The 23,533-nt window shown below is 40.2% G+C and overlaps 1 protein-coding gene across 3 annotated transcripts in view; it reads right to left on the bottom strand.

Annotated features, from left to right (window-relative positions):
* The window catches only part of CALN1 (calneuron 1), a 165,436-nt gene that overhangs the window by 116,077 nt on the left and 25,826 nt on the right, over nucleotides 1-23,533 (bottom strand). For all 3 annotated transcript variants that reach the window (XM_039341977.1, XM_039341997.1, XM_039341988.1), the window contains exon 2: nucleotides 12,414-12,538. In XM_039341977.1, coding sequence (XP_039197911.1) covers nucleotides 12,414-12,531 — 118 coding nt within the window. In that variant the 5' untranslated portion in view covers nucleotides 12,532-12,538. The remainder of the gene's footprint in view (nucleotides 1-12,413; nucleotides 12,539-23,533) is intronic.

Below are 23,533 nucleotides of genomic sequence, written 5' to 3'. Positions count from 1 at the left end.
CCTTGATAGCTCCTTAATGAGAGGATTATTCTTGGGCTGCTCCTCATATTCACTTTTTCACGTGCAGCCCAGAAATAGTAGAATTCTTTCAGTTAGAAGCCATGGAAGAAACCAAGTTTGGGCTAGTGGTTAAAGCATCAGGCTAGAAACCAGGAGACTGTGAGTTCTAGTCCTGCAGTAAAAATAAATAAATAGAAGAGCCAGAACTGTACTTTTCCACTATAGGTAGTCCTCGACTTACGATCACAATTACCCCCAAAATTTATTTTGCTAAGCAAGACAGTTATTAAGTGAGTTTCGCCCCATTTTATGATCTTTCTTGCCATAGTTGTTAAGTGAATCACTGCAGTTGTTAAGTCAGTAATATTAAGTGAATCTGGCTTCTCCATTGGTTTTGCTTGTTAGAAGGTTGCAAAAAGTGATCAAATGAACCCCAGGATACTACAACCGTAATAAATGTGAGTCAGTTGCCACGCATCTGAATGTGACCTTAGAGATGTTGTAATGGTCCTAGGTTGAAAAGCCGTCCTTAGTCACTTTTTTCAGTGCCGCTGCAACTTTGAGTGGTCACTACACAAACTTTTCCAAGTCGAGGACCACCTGTACTATTTGTTTTAGCACTATTCAGAGTAGTTTGCAATTGGCCAGCTGTATCATGCTGCAAGAGACTGTACGGATCAGATCTCCCCTTGCCATGATCGCACCCTGCAGACTGCAGAGCATAAACAGAGGAATGAGATGGTTGAACCAGTTCCCTTTCATGGAGCACCTGGTTGCAAGAAAGCAATCTGAAGAAGCCATCTCCCTCCCTTATCTCCCCACGCAACACTATGACAGCAGTATCATGAGAGGCAGTTTGAATAAGGTACATTAAAAATGAAAAGCATAGATTAAAATCGCACGCATACATCATTAACAGAATACAGCAGGTCTTTTTTAAAAAAAAAATCTGTTCCAGACTCAGCAAGAACTATTCACACTCCAGTTCAGCATACACAGTCCCCTTAGGTAATGCAAAAGAAGACTTGTTATATCACGCCAAGTGTAAAAGTACACAGCTATCAAAGGGGGGAAAAAACTTGCAATGAGCAGTCGTCTAAGGATCATGAAATTCCGGTGGGACCTAAAAACATCTCCCCGTAATTATAAAGGCCTTTAGCTGCAGACTGGCAGAATTACTATTTTCCAGCACATTTTCTGTGGTGTGCTAAAATCAGGATCAGCATCTGGGATGCAGAAGAAATCAGGATTATAGTAAAGCAAAGAGAGGCCTAACAGCAACCACTCCAGGCATTAATCGCTGAGAAGAAGACATAGCTGGAAAGGTTAGAATGGACAAAGGAATTTGCAAATAGGTGCTGAGCTCATCCTTGTTTTTCTGACCACAAAAGCTGAAGCTTCAATAGGTCTGCTGTCCTTAAAGCTTCTGATCCTTCTTATTATCAGGGAGGGATATTTTCTTTCTGTTCCCAACCCCCCCCCCCCCCAGGGATCTGAATTCATACAAGATTTTGGCAGTCTTGCTCCCCTGTTTGGGGCCGTATCACGAGATTTCTTATCCTATATTAGTGTTTATCAACCTTAGCTGAGGAATTCTGGGAGTCGAAATCCACTCTTCTTAAAGTTGCTGAGGTTGAGAAAAACTGTCCTAGATTCTTCTCTACTTATTTTTTTTTTCCTATTGGAGTGGAGCAGTCACAGAAGATACTTCTGCAAAGGATGGATGCTATGTGTTCCCCCTCTGCTGAGTGGTGTTTACTTCCAAGTAAACCCCAGGAGGCTCAAATGGGCCCTGATGGGAAAGGCTAATAAAGTGAAGATGAGGCTATGTTTTAAAGCAGAGGTCTTCAAACTTGGCCCTTTTATGACTTGTGGATTTCAACTCCCAGAATTGAAGTTGAAGTCCAGAAGTCATAAAAGGGCCAAGTTTGAAGACCCCTGTCCTAGGGTGATTGTTGTCTCCCTAGGAGAAGCAACTGTCTGGAATACTTGTGGGCAATCTCAATCCTCTCTTTCTCTGGCGAGGAATTACAAAGAACTAGTGTAATCACTGGCTCTTCATTTTGATGTAGTATCATAGCACAGTCATTTTGCTGCAGTCATCCACTGCAGTCATCAGTTCACCAGTTCTTCCCTGGAGGTCCAAAATGTTAGTGACGTTCTGATCAACCATGTGACATTTAGTAAGATTTTGTATGAATCTTGGGGATATTCTTTTAAAAAATGCAATGTTGCCCATTGGAATTCCTGCCTTAAGAGGAAACTCTTCATTTTTATCCTTAAAAAAGATTCTTAGCATCAGACATTGTATAAGTGTTATACTATTTTATACAATATAAATCATCATACAGTAGGAACAGCATACCCCAATCAAAGGAGGGGGCAGCTATTAAATCCTAGTTACAAGGTCCTCTAAGAAAAAGAGTTGGTGCTACAGAGCAGACAGAAAGCAAAATTTTCATTTGAGAACTCAGGGCCAGGCACGGAGTATGCCTCACCAACACTCACTATTCTAAGAGTCAACCAAAGGATCCTGTACTTGTTTGGTTGGAGTACAGAAAGAATATCTGCAAGCTCTATTAACCAGCAATGACTCCAAGTGATGTTTTAGCTGCTCAGAATCACTTGGTTAAGTTGGGTGGCTATAGAAACTAAATGAATGAATGAATGAATGAATGAATGAATATTAAATTAAGGAAGTCATTTTAGTTTTATAAGCCATGATTCATAACTTTGTGCATCATATATATACCTTGGTCTAGAACATGGTGTGAACTGAATCTAAAAATTTGGAAGGAACCTTCTGATCAATCTTGGGTTCTCAAAAGTTTAACCTAAGAATTAATGTGATGCCACTTGTACAGTAGTTGCTCTGTCTGCAAAACGCAGACATTGCATTCCCTCAATCCATTCAGCCTGGTTAATGCTTCACCTCATTTTGGACTTTGTGTAATATATCAAACCATATACATGAGTAGGGGAATGAGTGCAGGCAATACACTAACCTGCAAACAACCAATTAATCTTAGTGTTGAGATCAACACATTGTTCAAATTCACTAAGTGATTTCCTGACTTGATTGTTATGTAAATGTGACCAAAGGGTATCTTTGCAGTCTGTTCAGCTTCCAAGGATAATTTTGCATCCTCTCAAAACACAGCCTTTTTAGGCTGTCAATCAACATAGCCCGAAGCCAACTAGGGAATTACATGCATCTACAAAATTAAACAGATCTTTATTCTGTCTTTCCATCTTCTGACAATAACTTCTATTATAATGACTCTGTAGAGTTATCTCAGCAAGGGTGATTCCATTTACTGATAATCCCCCTCTCCCCATTTATATAGCACTTGTTTACTACTTAGAAATTAAGAGAAGCAAAGGCAGAATTCAAAAGAAGGTGGCTATATAAACTGCAAGGGGAGAAAAGCCAGTATTCCAAGCTCAAACAGCATTTCAGATGCCTGAATATATTTGCTCAAGCCAAGACATCCTTACCCATATGGTATATATTTAAACAGAAAACCTTCTAGCACCTTTGAAGCCTCTAAAGACATCTGTTATGGATGGCACATTTGGCCATTTTCTCCTGAGTTACACAACTTAGTATCAACTAATGTAGCCCACCGTGAGTTAATTTCCTCTGCAATTATCACAGTGCTCTTGAAAAAAGAGGGAGGAGAAACTTCTAACAAGAAATTATAATATGCCTTTAATGCTGTTTTCGATCTGAAAGAAAGATAAATTTAAAAGAACAGTCGGGGAAAAAACTGCCTCCATTATTTTATTATTCCTGAATTGAAGATGATTTTCAAAAAAGTAAGCTGCACTGGGGTTGATCTCAAATAGCAATATGCAGTTAATACATGACTAAAAACCATAAGAAACCATAAGGCCATAACCTGAGCTGAGAAATAAAAGTCCCATAAAATGGCAAAGGTGCATCAGTTCCACACTGTTGACAAGAAAACTACATAAACACATTCATGTCATTACTAGGAATTGAGCTCATCTTTACGTTTATAAAAATGGGGATTGGGGGAATCCCAGTCCACCTTTCAGATAAATACAGAAAAATAAATTGCTCCAATTTGTTCTACAAAGAAAGAAATGTGCTCTGCTCCATTACTCTCTGAATTGATAATCTTCTTTAAAGGCTAAGGTGAGTATTGCTCAACCATATTTCCCAGGAGACAGGTTTTTTTTTTCTGTTTTCACACCTCACTAGGAAAAAAGAAAAGTTTACAGACTTTTTGCCAGATGGTTTGCATGTCTTTTTAGAAAAAAAATATGATGCCATTATACAGAGAGAGGCATTTTGGTCATGGAAGGCTGTAGGCATAATCAGACAAATCCAATCTAAATTTGCCCAAAAATTTACTTGATGTCACAAATGAACAATTTCTATGGGCTAGAAATATTAAATTGACTAAAGCAGCTTCATATAAAGAAAATTTGTATAAAATGTTCTACAGATGGCACATGACACCAGTAAGGTTAGCGAAAATGTTTAAAGATGTTTCAAATAATTGTTGGAAATGTAAACAAAAGCCAGGCACTTACTATCATATCTGGTGGGTGTGCCCCAGTGCAAAGAAATACTGGTTCAAGATTCATATATGATTGGAAAAGATGACTAAAACACATATAGAATTTAGGCCAGAATTGTTTCTGCTAGGAATATTAGGATCTAATTATGGGAAAGAGAACAAGTATTTAATATTACATATATTGACAGCTGTGAGAATAGCATTTGCCCAATACTGAAAAAATGAAGCTATACCATCTAACGAGATTATAATTAGGAAAATTTTAGAATGTGCAGAAATGGATAGATTAACGTTAGAGATTAAAGAGAAAGAAGACTCAGTCTATTATAAAACATGGGAAAACTTTTATCAATGGTTAACAAAACGAGATAATGAAACTGAAATTTATTAAGATGACTGATTTTTTTTCTTTTGATTAATTGATATGCTTTATAATTTCTGTTATTCTTGTTGACTACAGTTACTGATTATTATATTAGCCCTGTTGAAAACTTGTATCTGGACGATAGTTTGCTTGCTAAAGCTTGAAATGTCTTTGGGGGCAACCCCATTGTTGTACCTACCCCCACCCCAATCCTCTCCTTGAACCCTACCCCGAATCCCACTACCTATGTTGACCCTCCCTTTCCCTTACCTCTATAAAACCTAATAAAATATTGTCAAAAACAAACAAACAAAAAAAACAAATGAACAACAACAAAATTCTCACCAGCCATCACAAAGCAGTTGACTTTGCTACTGTGAAAAAGTGAGTTAAGCCTCTATAGCAGAAGATCCACTTGGCAACTTTTAGGACTTGTGGACCAACGCCCAGAATTCCCTGACCAGCAGGGGGAATTCTGGGAGTTGAAGTCCACAAATCCTAAAGTTGCCAGTGTTGGATACTCCTGTTTTATAGCTTGTCCTCTTCTTATCTAACTAAAGTTGTGGCTGCCGCCAAACATCTGGAAAAACCTTTTTCTGCTATGGTTGATTTCCTAAAAGACAAAGTTCCTTGCCAACTGTAGTGACCATATACCTGGGTTCTTTTGAAAAGGATTTCATTGTCACTGTTCTGTAGAAACAAGCCATTTAATACTGCAGCAGTGCTAAATGGGGAGGGACAATCAAGTAGGCAAAATATAGATAGCCCTTACTTAATGACTTGTCACTTAACAATCCTTTAAAGTTATGAAGGATTTTTAAAAAAGCAGCTTATGACTGGTCCACAAAATTAAAATTGCCATTGTTCCCTGGAGTCACATGATTGCATTTAAAACACTTGGCAACCAACTTGCATTTACAACCAGTTGTAGCATCCCACTGTCACATCATTGTGATTTGCACAAAATGGCATAAATGTCTATTGCATATGCTAGATTTGCTTAATTTACCACATGGTTCACTTAACAATATGATTTGCTTAACAACCACTCTAAAACACTAATAAAACTGAATCAAATCACAGGGTGACCCGCTTAATAACCACAATCACTTATAGCCAAAATTCCAGGCTCTGTTGTGGTCATAATTCAAGGATTACCTGTAGATAGAACAGTATCAGGAATCTGGAAATTGCTTAAACAGGAAATGGTTGCTCTGAAAGTCTGTAAGTTACTCTCGTTTAAACCTTTTCTTAAGTATGGTCATTTTGAGGAGGGTCTATGACAATTTGCTGAGGCCAACTCACAATGGACAACTTACCACAGCCAACTCACCGCAGCCAACTTGGCATGGCCAACTTGTCGTTGCCAATTCACTGCAGGACAAGAGTTACACTAATATCAAAGCAACGGTGGACTAGAATCATTAAAGAAAGGATGCAAAAAGAGGAAAAGAACGAAATGTGAATGGCAAACATTAAAATATTTTTTTAATTTATTTTAAATAATTAAATACAATTGTTAAATTGTCCTGCAGCGGGTTGTCCCATGGCCAGTTGGCTGTGGTGAGTTGTCCCAGGGTGAACTGGCCGTGGTGAGTTGGCCACAGCAAGTTGCCTGTGGCAAGTTGTCCCATTCAATTCTGGGGAGGCCTAGAGGCCAGGTGGCCACTGTCCATCATTTTGTTTAGCCAATATGCAGACTCCACCTATAGATTAACCCCTTCCCACATGAAAAGCAGACCTTGGTTGGATTGTCCCATAGAGCTGTAATGAAATCAAAAATGTGTCAGCATCTGATCCAGAGTAACAGAAACAGGCCAGACACAGCTGCTGTTGCTAGAGACAAATGAGGTTATTTATTCCTTTTCCCACTGCTACTAAAAATTTGCTTTACCTCCATCATCCACTTAATCTTGCCAATAGTAAGCACTGGCTTATAGAGGATGACAAGAGACTATTGCAAGAAGCAACAGAGAAGCCCAGATAGCAAACAAGGAACAGGATAAAGCTGCAACTTATTTTTCCTCTTGAGATCTTGCTAACTGCCGAAAACTCAGATCACAGAATGGAAATAAAAGAAACAAAAACAGGTAGTCCTCACCTTACGACCACAACTGAGCCCAAAATTTCAGTTGCTACGCAAGATACAGTAGTTGTTAAGTGAATTTTGCCCCATTTTACAAACTTTTTTTGCCACTGTTGGTACATGAATCACTGCAGGGGTTAAGTTAGTAACACATTTGTTAAGTGAATCTGGCTTCCCCATTAATGTTGCTTGTCAGAAGGTCGCAAAAGGGGATCCCATGACCCCTGAGCACTGCAAACATCATAAATAGGAACCAGTTGCCATGCAACAATAACAATAATAATAAAGTTGGAAGGGACCTTGGAGGTCATCTAGTCCAACCCCCTGCTCAGGCAAGAAACCCTATACCATTTCAGACAAATGGCTGTCCAGTCTCTTCTTAAAAACTTCCAGTGTTGGAGCATTCACCGCTTCTGGAGGCAGGTTGTTCCACTGGTTAATTGTTCTAACTGTCAGGAAGTTTCTCCTTAGTTCTAGGTTGCTTCTCTCCTTGACTAGTTTCCATCCGTTGCTTCTTGTCCTGCCTTCAGGTGCTTTGGAGAATAGCTTGACCCTCTTCTTTATGACAACCCCTGAGATACTGGAACACTGCTATCATGTCCCCTCTCATCCATCTCTTCATTAAACTAGACATACCCAATTCCAGCAACCGTTCCTTATATGTTTTAGCCTCCAGTCCCCTAATCATCTTTGTTGCTCTTCTCTGTACTTTCTCTAGAGTCTCAACATCTTTTTTACATTGTGGTGACCAAAACTGGATGCAGTATTCCAAGTGTGGCCTTACCAAGGCATTGTAAAGTGGTATTAAAGTGGTATTAATACTTAATGTGTCTGAATTTTGATCATGTGGCCATGGGGATGCTGGTTGTGTGAAAAACAGTGATAAGTCACTTTTTTCAGTGCTGTTGTAACTTGAAATGGTCACTAAATGAACTGTTGTAAGTCAAAGATTATCTGCACTTTGGTATACTATAAGGCAAGAATAGGCCACCCACAGGTTCCCCTCCCCCATCAGTATTGTATATATCTTAAAAGTATATACAACCCCTCTGGGTTGTTAAGGGACAAAAATGGGCCCATCATTGAGCCAGTAATTCTCATGGGGGGGGGGATTTTAAGAAGCAAAATTTGTACCCTCAGCTCTCACTCTTAAGATTTTCCCAGCTGTGTAGAAATCTTTCAGTTGAGTTTTACACACACACACACACACACACGTCATTCCTACACATGGGGAGGGGGGACAGAGTTTATTATTAAAAGGGGTGGTATTTTTTCCCCAATCTGAGGGCAAGATACTTTCCTTCTATCTAAGTGAAACTCTTCCTTTTCACCTCAGATTGTAAAGTTTCCCAAAAGCAGCAAATCTCAGTTTAGCTGAAAACTGGAACATTGCCAGTAAGTGAAGATCTGCAATAAAAACAGTGCTAGAAAAGGAAAACAGTGTTGGGATTCCCACGAGAAGTCTGCTGTCTAACAGGTGAAGAATAAATAGGCTATTAGCAGAAAAGATGTGTGGTGTTGTGCAAAGAATGTGCAGCAATACATCCACACAAGCAAGCTGAAGACCAACAAGGATGAAAGGATGGGGTGTGCCGAATCTCACAGCTTTTATAATAAGCTGCCACATATCTGTCCCCATAATGGGAAGGCATTCACTGGACATTCATAATTTCTTCCCCTATGAGAATAAGTTCTAAGACAATCTACAAGACCATTTGCAACTATACAACATCAAATGTATGGGAAGGAGTACCGTGTTTGGTTTCTAAACCAGGGATCAGAAATCTGCTTTCCCTCATATGTTTTATTACTATTAGTATCACAAGAACAGGCATTAAGCATCAAATGAATAGAATCACAGGTGTACCACACCAGATAGGGTCCAGGGTGGAGACTGTGCAAGAGGCCTCAGAGACAGTCCAACACACAGTGCAAGGGTGTAAGATGCAGGCTGGAACAGCATTCACTGAATAACACAACCAAGTAGCTGGCATTGCGTACAGGAACATCTGCACAGTGTATTGGTTGGACCCTCGAATCCAGATGCGAGATTACACAGAAGGTCCTGGAGAATAAGAAGGCTAAGATACTGTGGGACTTCCATATCCAGATGGACAGCTAGGTACTGGCTAATCTGTGTCAATTATCAATTACGTCTAAGGATATTTATCCATGTAGTATGACTGTACTATTATCCTTCTCATCTTTTCTACTACCTTCTCTTATTGGTATCATTATTATGATTATTATTACTCTGTTGTTTGTATGTACACTGAAAGCTTCTGCACGGAGACAAATTCCTTTTATGTTCAATCACACTTGGCCAATATTCTATTCTGTTCTGTTCTGTTCCATTCCGTTCCATTCGACATCATAATAGTAGACAAGGACCAAAAGAGGCAACAGTACTGCCACCAAACAATTGCACCATCAGGAAGAAGGAATATGAGAATCTGGGGAAGTATCAGGAATTGAAGGAGGAATGAGAGAGGATATGGAAAGTAAAGGCCAAAGTAGTCCCAATAGTGGTAGAAGGACTGAAGGCTGTGACATGTATGTATGTACATTGTGTATGTAGGTATATAGGTATATATGTAGATATGTTTAGTCTAGTGACTAAGGCACCAGGCTAGAAAGCAGGAGACTATGAGTTCAAGTCCTGCCTTAGCCATGAAAGCCAGCTGGGTGACTTGGGTCCAGTCACTCTTTCTCAGCCCAACCCACCTCACAGGGATGTTGTGGGGAAAATAGGAGGGGGTAGGTCTGTTGGATATGTTTGCCACCTTGAGTTATTTGTAAATATAATAAAGGTGGGATACAAGTAAGTATATGTCATAATATTTACGGCTGGCATGCTGACCTAGTTGGAATGTAAGATAAACAATAATAAGGTCCCACAGATGGGTTTATTTAAAATATCCCTGCATCATCCTATAACAGCATTTCTCAAGCTTGACAACTCTAAGATGTACGGACTTCCACACCAAGAATTCTGAGAGCTGAAGTTCATATGTCTTAGTCAGCCTTAAGAAACACTGCATTATAACTTCCACTATGTCTACCTCTGTCTTATTATTTATTTATTAAACACATTTATACAGCCGGCTAACTCACAAGTAGTAACTCTGGGCAGCTTGCAACATAAAAATTCCACAAACTAAGAATGCATAACACAGAGAGACATCTCCTCTGCAGCAAGAGGCACAATCACACCAACTACTTGACTTTCTCTGTATCAGGCTGGACCCCAAAACTCGCCTTTGCAGTGTATTGAGCCAAGGGCCTGATTCTGCTCAGAGCTGTTTAGCAGAATGTTAATGTTTTTTGCTGGGCGCCCAGCATATAGTGTTAACAAAATTATTCTGTATCTTCAGAGCTGTAGCTTTGGCTGTTTTAGATGAGCCAGGTTTTGGCCACATAATGTACAGGTAGTCCTCAACTTACAGAAGTTAGTAACCCTTTGAAGTTACAACGGCACTGAAAAAAGGGACTTCTGACTATTTTTCGTACTTACAACTGTTGCAGCTGCCCCATGGTCATGAGATCAAAATTTAGATACTTGGCAAACTGACTCATATTTATAATGGTTGTAGTGTCCCAGCAGTCACATGATCCCCTTTTACAACCTTCTGACAAGCAAAGTCAATGAGGGAGCCAGATTCACTTAACAGCCGGTGTTACTAGCTTGACAACTGCAGTGATTCACTTAATGACTTTGGCAAGACAGGTCCTAAAATGGGTCAAAACTCACTTAATAACTGTCTCACTTGGCAACAGAAATTTTGGACTCAATTATGGACAACCTGTACGTCTTTGTTTCTGAATGTATGTCTCTAAAGGCCACTAGAGGCATGTTCTGGTGATGGAGCCAAGTTGTATGTACAGAATTGCACTCTTCTGGGGTAACCTGGAAGATGATTCAGCCATTTTAAATATCAGCACTGAAGGCTTAAAATGTAATACTTCCATCCATTTGGGTCCTTGCAAGCATCCATTCCATGAAGTCTTAAATAATGCACTGAAGAAATTGCCTCTTTATAAATTAAATTTGGATAAAGTTGTCCCAATCGTCAAGGAATCAGAAAATGGAAGCTGGGGTCAGCCCATAGGCTATTCTTTGATTGCGGCAATAGAGCAGGACTAAAAAGCTGCCAAGGGAATACTGGAAAAATAAAAATATTGGAAAAAGGGAATAATAAAAATCCAAAATGGGAACATGGCTGAGGTGGTTTAAACCTCAGTATTAGATTCCAATAAAAGGGGATATAAAATCACAAAACTTCATCTCTCTTATTTTGGCCATGTCATGCAGGGGAATTCACTGCAGAAAGCAATTATGTTTGGAAAAGTTAGCAGTAAAAGGAAGCCAGGTTGCCAAAGAACACAGTGGCTGGAGACCATCAAAGCTGACATCAGACAGAGTATAGAAAAACGCACTGAAGTAGTGCAAGATTGGAAGATGTGGAGAGACCTGGCCTATAGAACCGCCAAGAGTCAGACACAGCTGAATAGATAACATCATCCTCAGAAGGGAATACTCAGGGATCAACTATGAAGTCCTTGATATTCTCGGAGCTTGGTTGTTTGCTTGCAGACATTTCATTATCCAACTAAATAACACCATCAGTGTTAAATAAATGTGGGATTTCCTCCCTGTTTATATATAGTAGCTTGGCCTACCAATGTTTGTGAGAGGTGTGGTTTTCTTCTTGGAAATTCCTTGATTATTGTTTTCTACTTCATTGTCTGTCTGGTGTTAACCTCATCTTATCTGGATGTTGTTTGCTGGAGATAATGCTTTCTGGTCTTTTTGTTTCCTCTATTGTCTCTTTTTAATGATGTATAAATGTGGTCTGTTCATGACTGGTTTATGGGATATCTCTTTGTGTCTATTATGGCTGATTCATCTCTATAATTTACCTCTATGTATCTATTGATCAGCTATATGTGTCTTATTCATCAGCCTTTTCTCATTAAGGTAACCAAGCTCCCATGTGTGCAGGTAATTAATTTTGGATACTGCCTTGAGCCTTCTAGTTTTTTTTTTTTAAATCATTTCCAAAAAGTAAATCACCAAAACTGTTCAATAGGGATGTTTCCTCACCATTTCATGTCACCATACCCTAAGCTTGAGTCGTTCCTACATCAGTTTTCAAGACTTAACAAATATTTAAAAGAATAAATAAAAATAGAACCCTCTGTTTCTCCCTATCAACAGTTTAATCCAGGGGTAGGCAACCTTGGCTCTTTTATGACTCATGGACTTCAACTCCCAGAATTCCTGAGCCAGTCATGCTGAGGGGAAGGGAGAGGTTTCCAAGCTGAGCCATGCTGGCTCAGGAATTCTGGGAGTTGAAGTCCACGAGTCATAAAAGAGCCAAGGTTGCCTACCCCTGGTTTAGTCAATCCTTACCATCCAATTCTTCCACTGAGATGTTGGCCAACTGCTCACTGTCGCTTCCTGCTGAGAGTGTCCGGTTCAGATAGTTTCCTTTGTACAGCAGTCCAGCCGTGACATGATGGAATGGCATCTTCTCCCTAGTGGTATAAAGACAGAAAAGGCCACTCACATTCTTGTTCATCTCTAGAACCCAAAGCATGACATATTAGAAATAACAAGTGATGCCAATAAAGGAAAGTACAAGTAGTCCTCGCTTAATGACTGTTGCTTATCAACCATTCAAAGTTACAATGGTCTCCAAAAAGACATATCTATGTCCCATCTTTGAAGTTGTGACTGCCACATCCCATCCCCACATTTAAAATAGAATAGAGCTGGAAGGGACCCTGGAGGCAAGCTGTTCCACTGGTTAATTGTCCTCACTGTCAGGAAGTTTCTCCTTAATTCTAGATTGCTTCTCTCTTTGATCAGTTTCCAACCATTGTTTCTCATCCTTCCCTCTGGTGCTTTGGTGAACAACCTGGCTCCCTCTGCCTTGTGGCAGCCCCTCAGATACTGAAACACTGCTATCATGTCTCCCCTATTTCTTCCTATGTTTTAGTCTCCGGGCCTCTGATCATCTTAGTTGCTCTTCTCTGAATTTTCTCCAAACTCTCAACATCATTTTTGTGATTTGGTGACCAAAGTTGGCTACAGTATTTCAGGTATGATCTAACTAGAGTAGTGATGGTGAACCTTTTAGAGACCGAGTGCCCAAAAACTGCTCCCTCACCCCGTCCACACTCCGCCATGCCCACTGGGCCACCCACCACCTTCTCAGCCCGCCACAGATCACCCAGACAGCCCAGCAGTGCCATGGTAGCCACGCCCTCCGCCCATGCCCCACAGCATCATCTGCGCACAACGCAGCGCAAGGACGGAGTCTTGTCCCCGCTGCCTGGCTACCATGTCCTTGGCTGCGCTGCTTTGTGTGGGCCATGCCCAGGGGCGACTCTCCTCTGGGGGGCTGCTGGTGAGGAGGGGGACATGGGAGGAGGTGGGGCTGGGGTGACAGTGCATGTGCCCACAGAGAGGGCTCCAACTGCCATCTCTGGCACACGTGCCATTGGTTCGCCATCACTGAACTAGAGTTTTACAAAGCGGTACTAATACTTCATGTGATCTTGATTCTATGCCTCTGTTTATACAACCCAGGATTGTATTAGCTTTTTTGATGGCTGCTGCACACTGCTGGCTCATGGTCAAGTGATCATCCACTAGGACTCCAAGGTCCATCCCACAGTTACTGTTTTTGAGCCAGGTCTTGCCCAATCTCTACTTGTACCTTTGGTTTTTCCTGCCTAAATATAAAACTTTGCTTTTCTCCACACTGAAACTCATTTTGTTGGATAGGGCCCATTGTTCAAGTTTGTCAAGATCTTTTTGGATCCTAAGTTTGTCTTCTGGGGTGTTGGCTATTTCTGCCAGCTTGGCGTCATCTGCAAATTTGATGAGTTCCCCTTCAATCCCCTCATCTAAGTCATTTATGAAGACATTGAAGAATACTGGGCCTAAGACGGAATCTTGTGGTACCCCACTGCTTAGTTCTCTCCATGTGGATGTGGATGACGATTTACATGATAGCATTTCAGCTGCTTGGCAACTGGCTTACATTTACAACCTGTTGCTGCATCCTGTGTGTCAGTGATGGATTTTGTGACTGGTTTTCCAGGTTTCAAGCATTTTCAGGCAAAAACAAAAATCACCCATTCAGGACAATAGATTTGCTTAACGACTATTTGATTTTTTTAAATGACCACAATGATTCGCTTTATGACTGTCATAAAATAGTCATAAAATTGAGTGAGATCACCCAGCGTCCCATTTAAAGGTCACAATGACTTATGACCAAATTTCTGGGTTCACTTGTGCTTGTTAAGTAATAGCATGACTGTACATATACAGTACAGCAACGTACTTCTAAAACTGGTTGTGGGGTTTATAGAATATTATTTTTATGTTCTTTCATTAGCCATTTTTCCTTCTTTGATGTATTTAGTGTGCAGTCCAGAAAAGCCATCCTGATCTATTTTTTAATTTGAAATAAAGAACAAAATGGTGCTCCCTCCAGTTCTAATCTGACTGGCCAGCAAATATTTGTTGATTCTTGGGGTGGAATGCAATCAGTCCTGCTTGGAGAGAATAAAAAAAAGTCATAACCCAAACAACATGATGCTGCCTCCTGATAGGTGATATCTGAGCTGACTACGGGTAGTCCTCAACTTATGACCACAACTGAGCCCAAAATTTATGTTGTTAAGCAAGACATTTATTAAGTGAGTTTTGCCCTACTTTACAATCTTTCTTGCCACAGTTGTTAAATGAATCACTGCTAAGTGATTCATAATTAAATAATTATTGCTAAGTTAGTAACACAGTTGTTAAGGTTGTAAAAGGTGATCACATCATACTGGGACACGGCAACCATCAGAAACACTTGCCATTGCCAAGGGTCCAAATTTTGATCAAGTGATCATGGGGATACTGCAAAGGTTGTAAGCATGAAAAATGATCGTAAGTTGTTTTTTTTTTAGCACTGTTGTAACTTTGAACAGTCACTCAAGGAGGTTGAGGACTATCTGCACTTCACAATGTGCAATATCTGCACTGATTCAGCTGATGAATTTTAACAAGGGAGAAAGATAGTATTAAAACTATTACTTCACAAGCCATTTCCAGCAATCAACCCTTCCAAACCTTTTCCCCAATACTGTCTTTTGAAAGATACTTCACATTTGAGAAAAAGTTCTCAATCAATTTGAAAGATTTTTTTTCCAAAAAATGTATCAGAAATAAATCAAAGCAGACTCAGACATAAGTGTCCAATGTAAGTCACAATGATATCAAAATGATGAGAAATTCATCATGTCATTGCATCAGTAATTAAGTAATCTCCATCAAGTGCATGCTGCCTGATACAGAATACAAAATTTTCATCATTTGCATGACAGCATTGTGACTCACACTGTCATTTGCTTCTCTCCTGCAGCCAGCAGATATCTACAAGTTAACAGAATAACAGAGTTGGAAGGGACCTTGGAGGTCTTCAAATCCAACCCCCTGCTCAAGCAGGAAACCCTATATTATTTCAGACAAATGGATTCAAGTCATTCCACTGATTAATTTCCTAACAGTCAAGAAATTTCTCCTTATGTATGGAGATTCTCAGTCATCCAGGTCATGGTTATCCCAAAGGTGCTTTTTCAAGAGGCAACTGGACTTTCTTGTTTTTCTTTGAAGATGTTTTGCTTCTCATCCAAGAAGCTTCTTCAGCTCTTCAAAAGCTTGAAAAAGCACCTTTGGGACAAATTTCTCCTTATTTCTAGGTTGCTTCTCTCCTTAATTAGTTTCATCCATTGCTTCTTGTCCTGCCTTCAGGTGCTTTGGAGAATAGGTTGACTTTCTCTTTTTTGTGGCAGCCCCTGAGATATTGGAAGACTGCTATCATGTCACCCCTAGTCCTTGTTTTCATTAAACTACACATACTCAATTCCTGCAACCGTTCTTCATATGTTTTCCTAAATAACCCATGCAAGTTGAACCACTAGTATTCTGTTGTTCTATGAAGCCAGCTAAGAGCCTACCAAGCTAAAATTCCTTCCTTGAGCCTTTTTTGGATTAGGAAGATTGCAGGGTGCTTGGACACAATATAAAATGGGTAGAATGGGGGGGGGAATCCTCAATAATTGGACATCAGGAGGAGAAATATTCAGCCAAATACTTAACTGTAAACATTGTTAATGTTTTACCAATAGAAAATTATTTGTACCTCAAGTTTGAACTCTGGGATCAACAATAGCCTAACTGAGGAACCACCAAGAATATTTCCACCAGCACTGGTATATAAACAGAGATCGAACCCCATTCCCTTCTAGCACTGATGACGTTACCTAGTTTGTAGTAAAGAAACATCTCCAAGAAAACAAGCAAGCTCAGAGAACACCAAGGACCCCACAATGTCAATGTTAGACATCCAAACTCATGTTCAATGAATGAGCTATCCAAAACAAAGTAGGCTGATTGGGTTATGCTCACTTTTCAAAAAATGAAATCAAATGCATCCTCTTTGAAATAGGAGGGCTCCAGTTTGATATGCAAGGAATGTAAAAAAAAAAAAAATGGAACCTTGTTATCATATACCCGTGTTTTCCCGAAAATAAGACTGGGTCTTATCATGCTAGGGCTTATTTTCCAGTTATTTTCGGGGAAAATGGTATGTTGACATGAGGAAGAATCTTATATGCACAAGAGACTCCACTTCCTCAGGGTTTTGTGGAAGAACAAGGTAGAACGATGACTCATAACCCTCTTCTACCGGTCTACTATCGAAAGTGTTCTTACTTACTGTATTGTGGTTTGGTATGCTGGCTTGACAGCTGTGAACAGGAAGATATTACAGAGGGTAATGGCACAAAGCATTGGCACAAAGCATTGTGGGCTGTTCCCTGACACCAATGGATGACATCGCCAGGGCCCAGTGCCTTGGTAGAGTGAGGAAAATTTTCAGGGATGACTCTCACCCTGGTCGGTATCTCTTTACTCTCCTACCATGGGGTAGGAGATACAGAAAAAAAGCCAGCGGTACCAACAAGCTGAAGAACAGCTTTCATCCATGGGCTGTCAGGCTCTTGAATGGGACATAATAATTTCATGCATGACAGACTCGCGAGGCTGGTGTGCTGTGCAATTAGCTCACAAGGTATAATAAGTTGGGGGTTTGTAGTCACTGCGAGTTGTGGGGGGGGCCGAGGGAGGGAGGCTCAGCCAATCTCACTGTATACATGTTATACTTTGATAATAAAGGTTCATTCATTCGTTCATGGAAAAACCCATTAATTCCCACAATGGAAGAGTGGATGGTAAAGGTAACAGAGCTGGCAAAACTGACTATTTTAACTAAAGAGAAGAATTTATCTAGTTTTGTTTCTACTTGGAAACCACTTCTGGACTTTTTGCTTGAAACTGAAAAAAAGCAAAACATCGATTTTAGGTTTTAGTAAGTAGGATGATTTTTGTTATTACAAAAGTGGTTTGAAATGTTGTGAAATGCAGAGCAAAAGATTGAAGTTGTATTTTTTTTTTGTTTTGCTGGAGTGAAAAAAGTCAGAAACTACCACTTTTTTTCCTCTCCATTTGCACTTTTTTTTCTGTTAGTTTTCTAACTTTTGAGGGGGGTTCTGTATTCTTATTTTATAACAAAACTTATAAAATACAAAATGAAATTATATATATTCTGCATTACAAAACTGCAGTGACTCTGCCCCCATCAGGCCTATCTCTAACTACCCCACTGCTGCCAATGAAGCCATTTTGCCTCACACAATTCATTAAAACTAAACTTCCCAAGTGCCAATATATGAATTAAAGAGGGCATCACAGGTGAGACCCATTAACAGTTTGCCAATTCCAAATTGCTGGCTAGTGCTAATGATGACAGTGGCCATTGTATTTAAAAACTTAATTTAATTAACATGAGTTGGAACAGGATGTTAAACAATTATTACTTAAATTAAAACACAGTCACACAGCTTTTTGCTTCTCTCTTTAGTATCCTTGATTTATTTGGTGACAATATTTTCAGTTTTGAGGTTTTTTTATTACTTCAAAAATATCCTGAGCCTGTAGAAGTATGCATAATAAATCACACTTTATTTCTTAGCTACCTATTAAGCTTATAACAATATAGATCAGGGTATGACCCTGACATATTTTGAAGAGTTCATATTGTTCTAAGCTTAGCAATCTTATTCCGTATCTTTTTAAGAATCAAAGAAAAGTACAACACTGAAATAAACCCCCCACTGAAGTACAGCTCAGAGAGCTACCAACATTTGCAAGAAAACAACAAAACTCAGAGAGCATCAAGGACCCCACACTGCCTCAAACTGGATTAATGCTATCGTCCGAATCAAGACAGTGTGTTAGGATGGAGTACAATAGCTGTACAAAGGCTTATCTCTGAAAGCTAAGGAGCATTGGACTTCATTAGGAATTGGATGGGGCACCACCAGAAATGTCAGAGCAGTTGAACAGACTGGGAATACAATAGATAATAGGAGATAGATGATAATTAAATAGATAGATAGATAGATAGATAGATAGATAGATAGATAGATAGATAGATAGATAGATAGATAGATGATGGATGGACGGACTATAAAACTGGTTTACTATTGCCTCTGTTCAGAATGTCTGTCTATCTTTCTGTCTGTCTGTCTGTCTGTCTGTCTATCTATCTATCTATCTATCTATCTATCTATCTATTTATCTATGATCACCTCAGTCCTCTACTAGATACCTGGGAGTTTGAGAATTCTGCACAGTATCTTAGCTGATCCTGACTCTGCATTATTCTGGACAGAGAGCTCTGATGTTGTTTTTGGGATCTGTAGAATTTCCTCTCCCACCTTAGGATACAAAGTCCCAAGTGCTCCTACCATCACTTTCCACATCTTTTCTAGTTCCTCCTCCAGGCCCTGCTACTTTTCCAGCTTCTCATACTCCTTCTTCCAAAAGTTGCTGTAAGGTGGCTCATCACCGCTGTCTTCTGGTCCTTGTTTACTAGCACAATGTCTGATTGATTGGCCAGTACCTGCCTGTCTGTCTGAATCTGGAAGTCCCATGGGATCTTAGATTCCTTATTCTCCATAATCTTTTGTGGGATCTCCCATCTAGACTTAGCCCATATTCTGTACAGATGTTCCTGTATACAATGCCAGCTATTTGATTATGACATACAGTGTGTGCTGTTCCTGCTTGCATTTTACACACTGCCGGTACAATAGTAAACCATTTCTGTATTGCTATATAAAAAAACTGCATGGACAGGTTCATCTACCATCCAGGTATTGTGTTCAATTCAAAAGAAACTTTAACTCTGAATGAACCTTTGTGCACTGTTGTGCTGCTCCCATTTTAAAACCCAGAAATTTGTCTTACTTGATTTGGACAACTGATCCACCTAGTTTAGTAAAGTAAGGCTTCCACCAAGGAAGTCTGGGAACCTTTTTCAAACTGTTTTGCAAAATGGTTTTAGAAATAACTTGTCTATTCTCAAAATAGGTCACATAACCAGTGATGAAGGACAAATCTTCCAGAAGGCTACCAGCTACTTTCCCCTGTGCCAGGGGCAGGCAACCTTGGCTCTTTTATGATTCGTGCTATGCTATTCTTCAAAATATTCCCTTCTATTTCAGCTTATGATTGCCTTCCTTTCCTGGGTGGTTGGGCATGATTCCAATGATCAGTAAAACACATTTTATATTTATTTACTTATATTTACTTTATATTTATATTTACTTATATTTCAGAGTTTTACTGAATTATACTTGCCCTGTAATACAAGTCTAATTTTCACATCCTGAATATAAACAAAAAGTGAAAACATTGGTATTTATAGTATTCTGAAACTGTTGTGGTCCATTTCACTCAAATGTTGTCAATTAGAGGAGAACACACATACGTACAAAAGTGTATATGTACAAAACTATGAGGAAGTGCTTGGAAACACATACATTAGAAAAGATATCCATGGATATTTATATAGATTTTTGTGGGGCCATACAAAAGATGCAAATTTGTAAGCTAGTGCAGAAACAGGGTGGAATGAACTAAAGACTGGGAGAGTGGGAGGAGAAAGAGGAAAAAAAAAGTAAGAATGCTTTCACCTTATTCAAATTCCAGATTAGTTTTCTCCATTCTTTCTTCGTTAATTTGGTTCCATCTGCCAAATTGGCCACTGGGTGCTCATCCCCACTGGGACTCTGAAGATATGTTCTGGATCATCGGAAATCTATTGCTATGCATAGCTTCTGTTAAAATATACATGGGGTTTTGAATTTGGATTCCAACCGAATGAAATTTCCTAGAATTGTGGCATCCTTTGTGATTTATCATGATAGAAACAGAGTACATATAGATACCAGTCCACTCAGCATATTGAGGTTATAGATCAGTGATGGCAAACCTTTTAGAGACCGAGTGCCCAAAAACTGGCCCCGCTCCGCTCCACCCCTGCCCCGTCCCTGCTTTGCCCCCATGCCTGCTCGCAGGACAACTCACCATCTCCAGGGCCCGCCGCAGATCGCCCAGCAGCGCCATGGCAGCCATGTCCTCTGCCCGTGCCCCGCAGCATCAACTGTGTGCAATGGGGCATGAGGGCAGAGTCTTGTCTATGCTGCCTGGCTGCCATGTCCTTGGCTGCACTGCTCCGCGTGGGCCACGCTCAGGGGTGACTCTTCTCCAGGAGGGCTACTGGTGAGGAGGGGGTCACAGGGGGAGGCAAGGCTGGGGCAATGGCACATGTGCCCACAGAGAGGGCTCCGAGTGCCGCCTCTGGCACTCATGCCATAGGTTCGCCACCACTGCTATAGATCTACTTTCCCAGGTGTTTATGGAGATTCTCAATTATCCAGGCCGGGGTTGTCCCCAAGGTGCTTTTTCCAAAAGGCAACTGGAATTTCTTGATTTTTTTCCCCTTTGAAAACATTTTGCTTCTCATCCAAGAACTGAAGAAGCTTCTTGGATGGGAAGCAAAATGTTTTCAAGGGAAAAAAAAACAAGAAACCAAAATTCAGTTGCCTTTTGGAAAAGCACCTGTCAGACATACAGTACTTTCCTAGGTGAAAATCGCAGTGGCAAAGTGATCCAGAATGTCAAAATGGCACCAAGATGTCACCATCATACATCCCCCTTGTTGAACTCTTCCAATCCCTTCCAAAATCTGCACACTCTTCCACACCTTCTCTAAATTTTCTGAATGCTGATGGATATTCACTCCCTTCTGATCATTATGATCATTATGATTCATGGACAAGATTATAAAAATTACAGGCAATTTAGCAACAATGGGGGGGGGGAAAGCAGGCAGAAACTCTCCTATTTTGTTTTACTCCTTTCTATATTTTTGATTCTCCTGTAGTATATCTTTAACCAAAAAGAAGATGTTCACACATTTCGGGATTCTGATGCTAAACTTATTTGCATTCATTCAGTTTTCTTTCCTTTTTCAGGACAAATATATTCAACATGCATTGCCTGGATCCCAACGTGTAAGAATGTGACATGCAATGGATGGATGGATGGATAGATGATAGATAGATAGATGATATATAGATAGATAGATAGATAGATAGATAGATAGATAGATAGATAGATAGATAGATAGATAGATAAACATTATGGCTTAACTTGATGGGCTGGATGCTGAACCATAAATCCAACTTCATTTTAGCCTCGTCCAGGATATTGAAGCCTCCTCCCGGAAGGTAACAAGGAAAACAGGTTGTGAAGAGGATGTGTAGTGTCCCAGATGATCTTACAGACCCTGCTCAAGCAATGCGTATGTGCCATGTCCTGGATGGAAGGGAGGGAACAGCCAATGATCTTTTGGGCCATCCTCACCACTCTTTGCACCGCCTTCTTGTCCAAAGCAGTGATGCTTCCAAACCAGACTGTGATGCTGTATGACAGGATGCTCTCAATTGTCCCTCTGTAGAAAGTGGTACGGACAGGGGAAGGAAGATGTGCTTTTCTCATGTGATGCAAAAAATGCAGGCGCTGCTGTGCCCGCTTCACCAGTATCTCACTGTTGAGTGACCAAGCCAGCCTACTTGCTAACTTCACACCCAGGAATTTGATGCTGGAGCTACTGTATTTCTAGTCTATCAAAGAGAAGGATTGGGTGGGAACATGATAACTGTCTTCCAGTACTTGAGGGGCTGTCACAGAGAAGAGGGGATTGATTTATTTTCCAAAGCATCAGAGGCAGGACAGTAATAGGTGGAAGCTTGTTAAAGGGAGAACCAACCTAGAAATAAAGAAAAATTGTCTGATAGTGAGAACAATTAATCAATGGAATAGCTTGCCTTCCAATGCTTCATCACTGGAGGTTTTCCAAAATAGATTGGGCAACCATTTGGCCAGGATGGTATAAGGTCTCCTGTTTTGAGCAGGGAGTTAGACTAGAAGACCTCTGAAGTCCCTTCCAGCCCTATGATTCTACATTCTATGTATTGGAAAGGGGGGAGAAAGGAACCAAATTTTGCAGGTTGACTCTTGGAAAGTGATTTCTTAAACCTTTTTTTTTTTAATTTAATTGATGTAACTCTGGAGAATTTTCCATTGCTGATACAAGAATATCAAGATCACTTTAGAGCTTAGATCTATTATGAGGAGCTAAGAAACTAATCATTTCTCAGTGATCAGAGATTTCTTTCTTGTCTCAGTCAATTGTGAACTTCAAAGTCTCTTCTACACAATTGCCAACTAGCAACATGTCACAACACCACATGCAGCACAGCTGCCACTTAGATCTGGTTATGAAGATCAATAGTCCAAGACCATTAAATGCAGATGAGGATCCAACCTCTTTAAGCCTAACCAGGAATCCCTTCCTTGTTTGTCCTCCATGTTTGAGAGGCAATCACCAGCCAGAGCATGCTCTGTCTTCTTAAGTGAAAGCCATCTTAGGCAGAGTGCAGAAAAAGAGTAAGAAACTAGAGGGAAATATGCAGTGGGGTACCCCAAGACTCTGTTTTAGGCCCAGTGCTCTTCAACGTCTTCATCAATTATTTGGATGAAGGGATAGATGGGGAATTAATCAAATTTGCAGACGACACTAAGCTGGCAGGAATAGCCAACACTCCAGAAGATAAGATTAAGATAGGATCTTGACAGACTTGAACACTGGGCACTAGCTAAAAAAATGAAATTCAATGGCGAAAAAAACTAAGGTTCTACATTTAGGCAAGAAAAACCAAATGCACAGGTACAGTATAGGTGGTACCTTGCTCAATAGCAGTAACTGTGAGAGGGATCTCAATTCTAGTGGACAATCACTTAAATATGAGCCAGCAGTGTGCTGCAGCTCCCAGAAAAGCCAACACAATGCTAGGCGACATTAACAGAGGGATAGAATCAAGATCATGTGAAGTGTTAATACCACTTTATAATGCCTTGGTAAGACCATACTTGGAATACTGCATCCAGTTTTGGTCATCACAACAAAGATGATCAGGGGACTGGAAGCTAAAACATTTAAAGAACAGTTGCTGGATTTGGGTATGCCTAGTTTAATGAAAAGAAGGACTAGG

Source organism: Crotalus tigris, unplaced genomic scaffold (assembly GCF_016545835.1).
Source record: "Crotalus tigris isolate CLP2741 ecotype Arizona unplaced genomic scaffold, ASM1654583v1 scf7180000017550.10884619, whole genome shotgun sequence".
Lineage (NCBI taxonomy): Eukaryota > Metazoa > Chordata > Lepidosauria > Squamata > Viperidae > Crotalus > Crotalus tigris.
The sequence above is the reverse complement of the archived record's forward strand: the minus strand, read 5'-3'. Positions and strand labels throughout refer to the sequence as shown.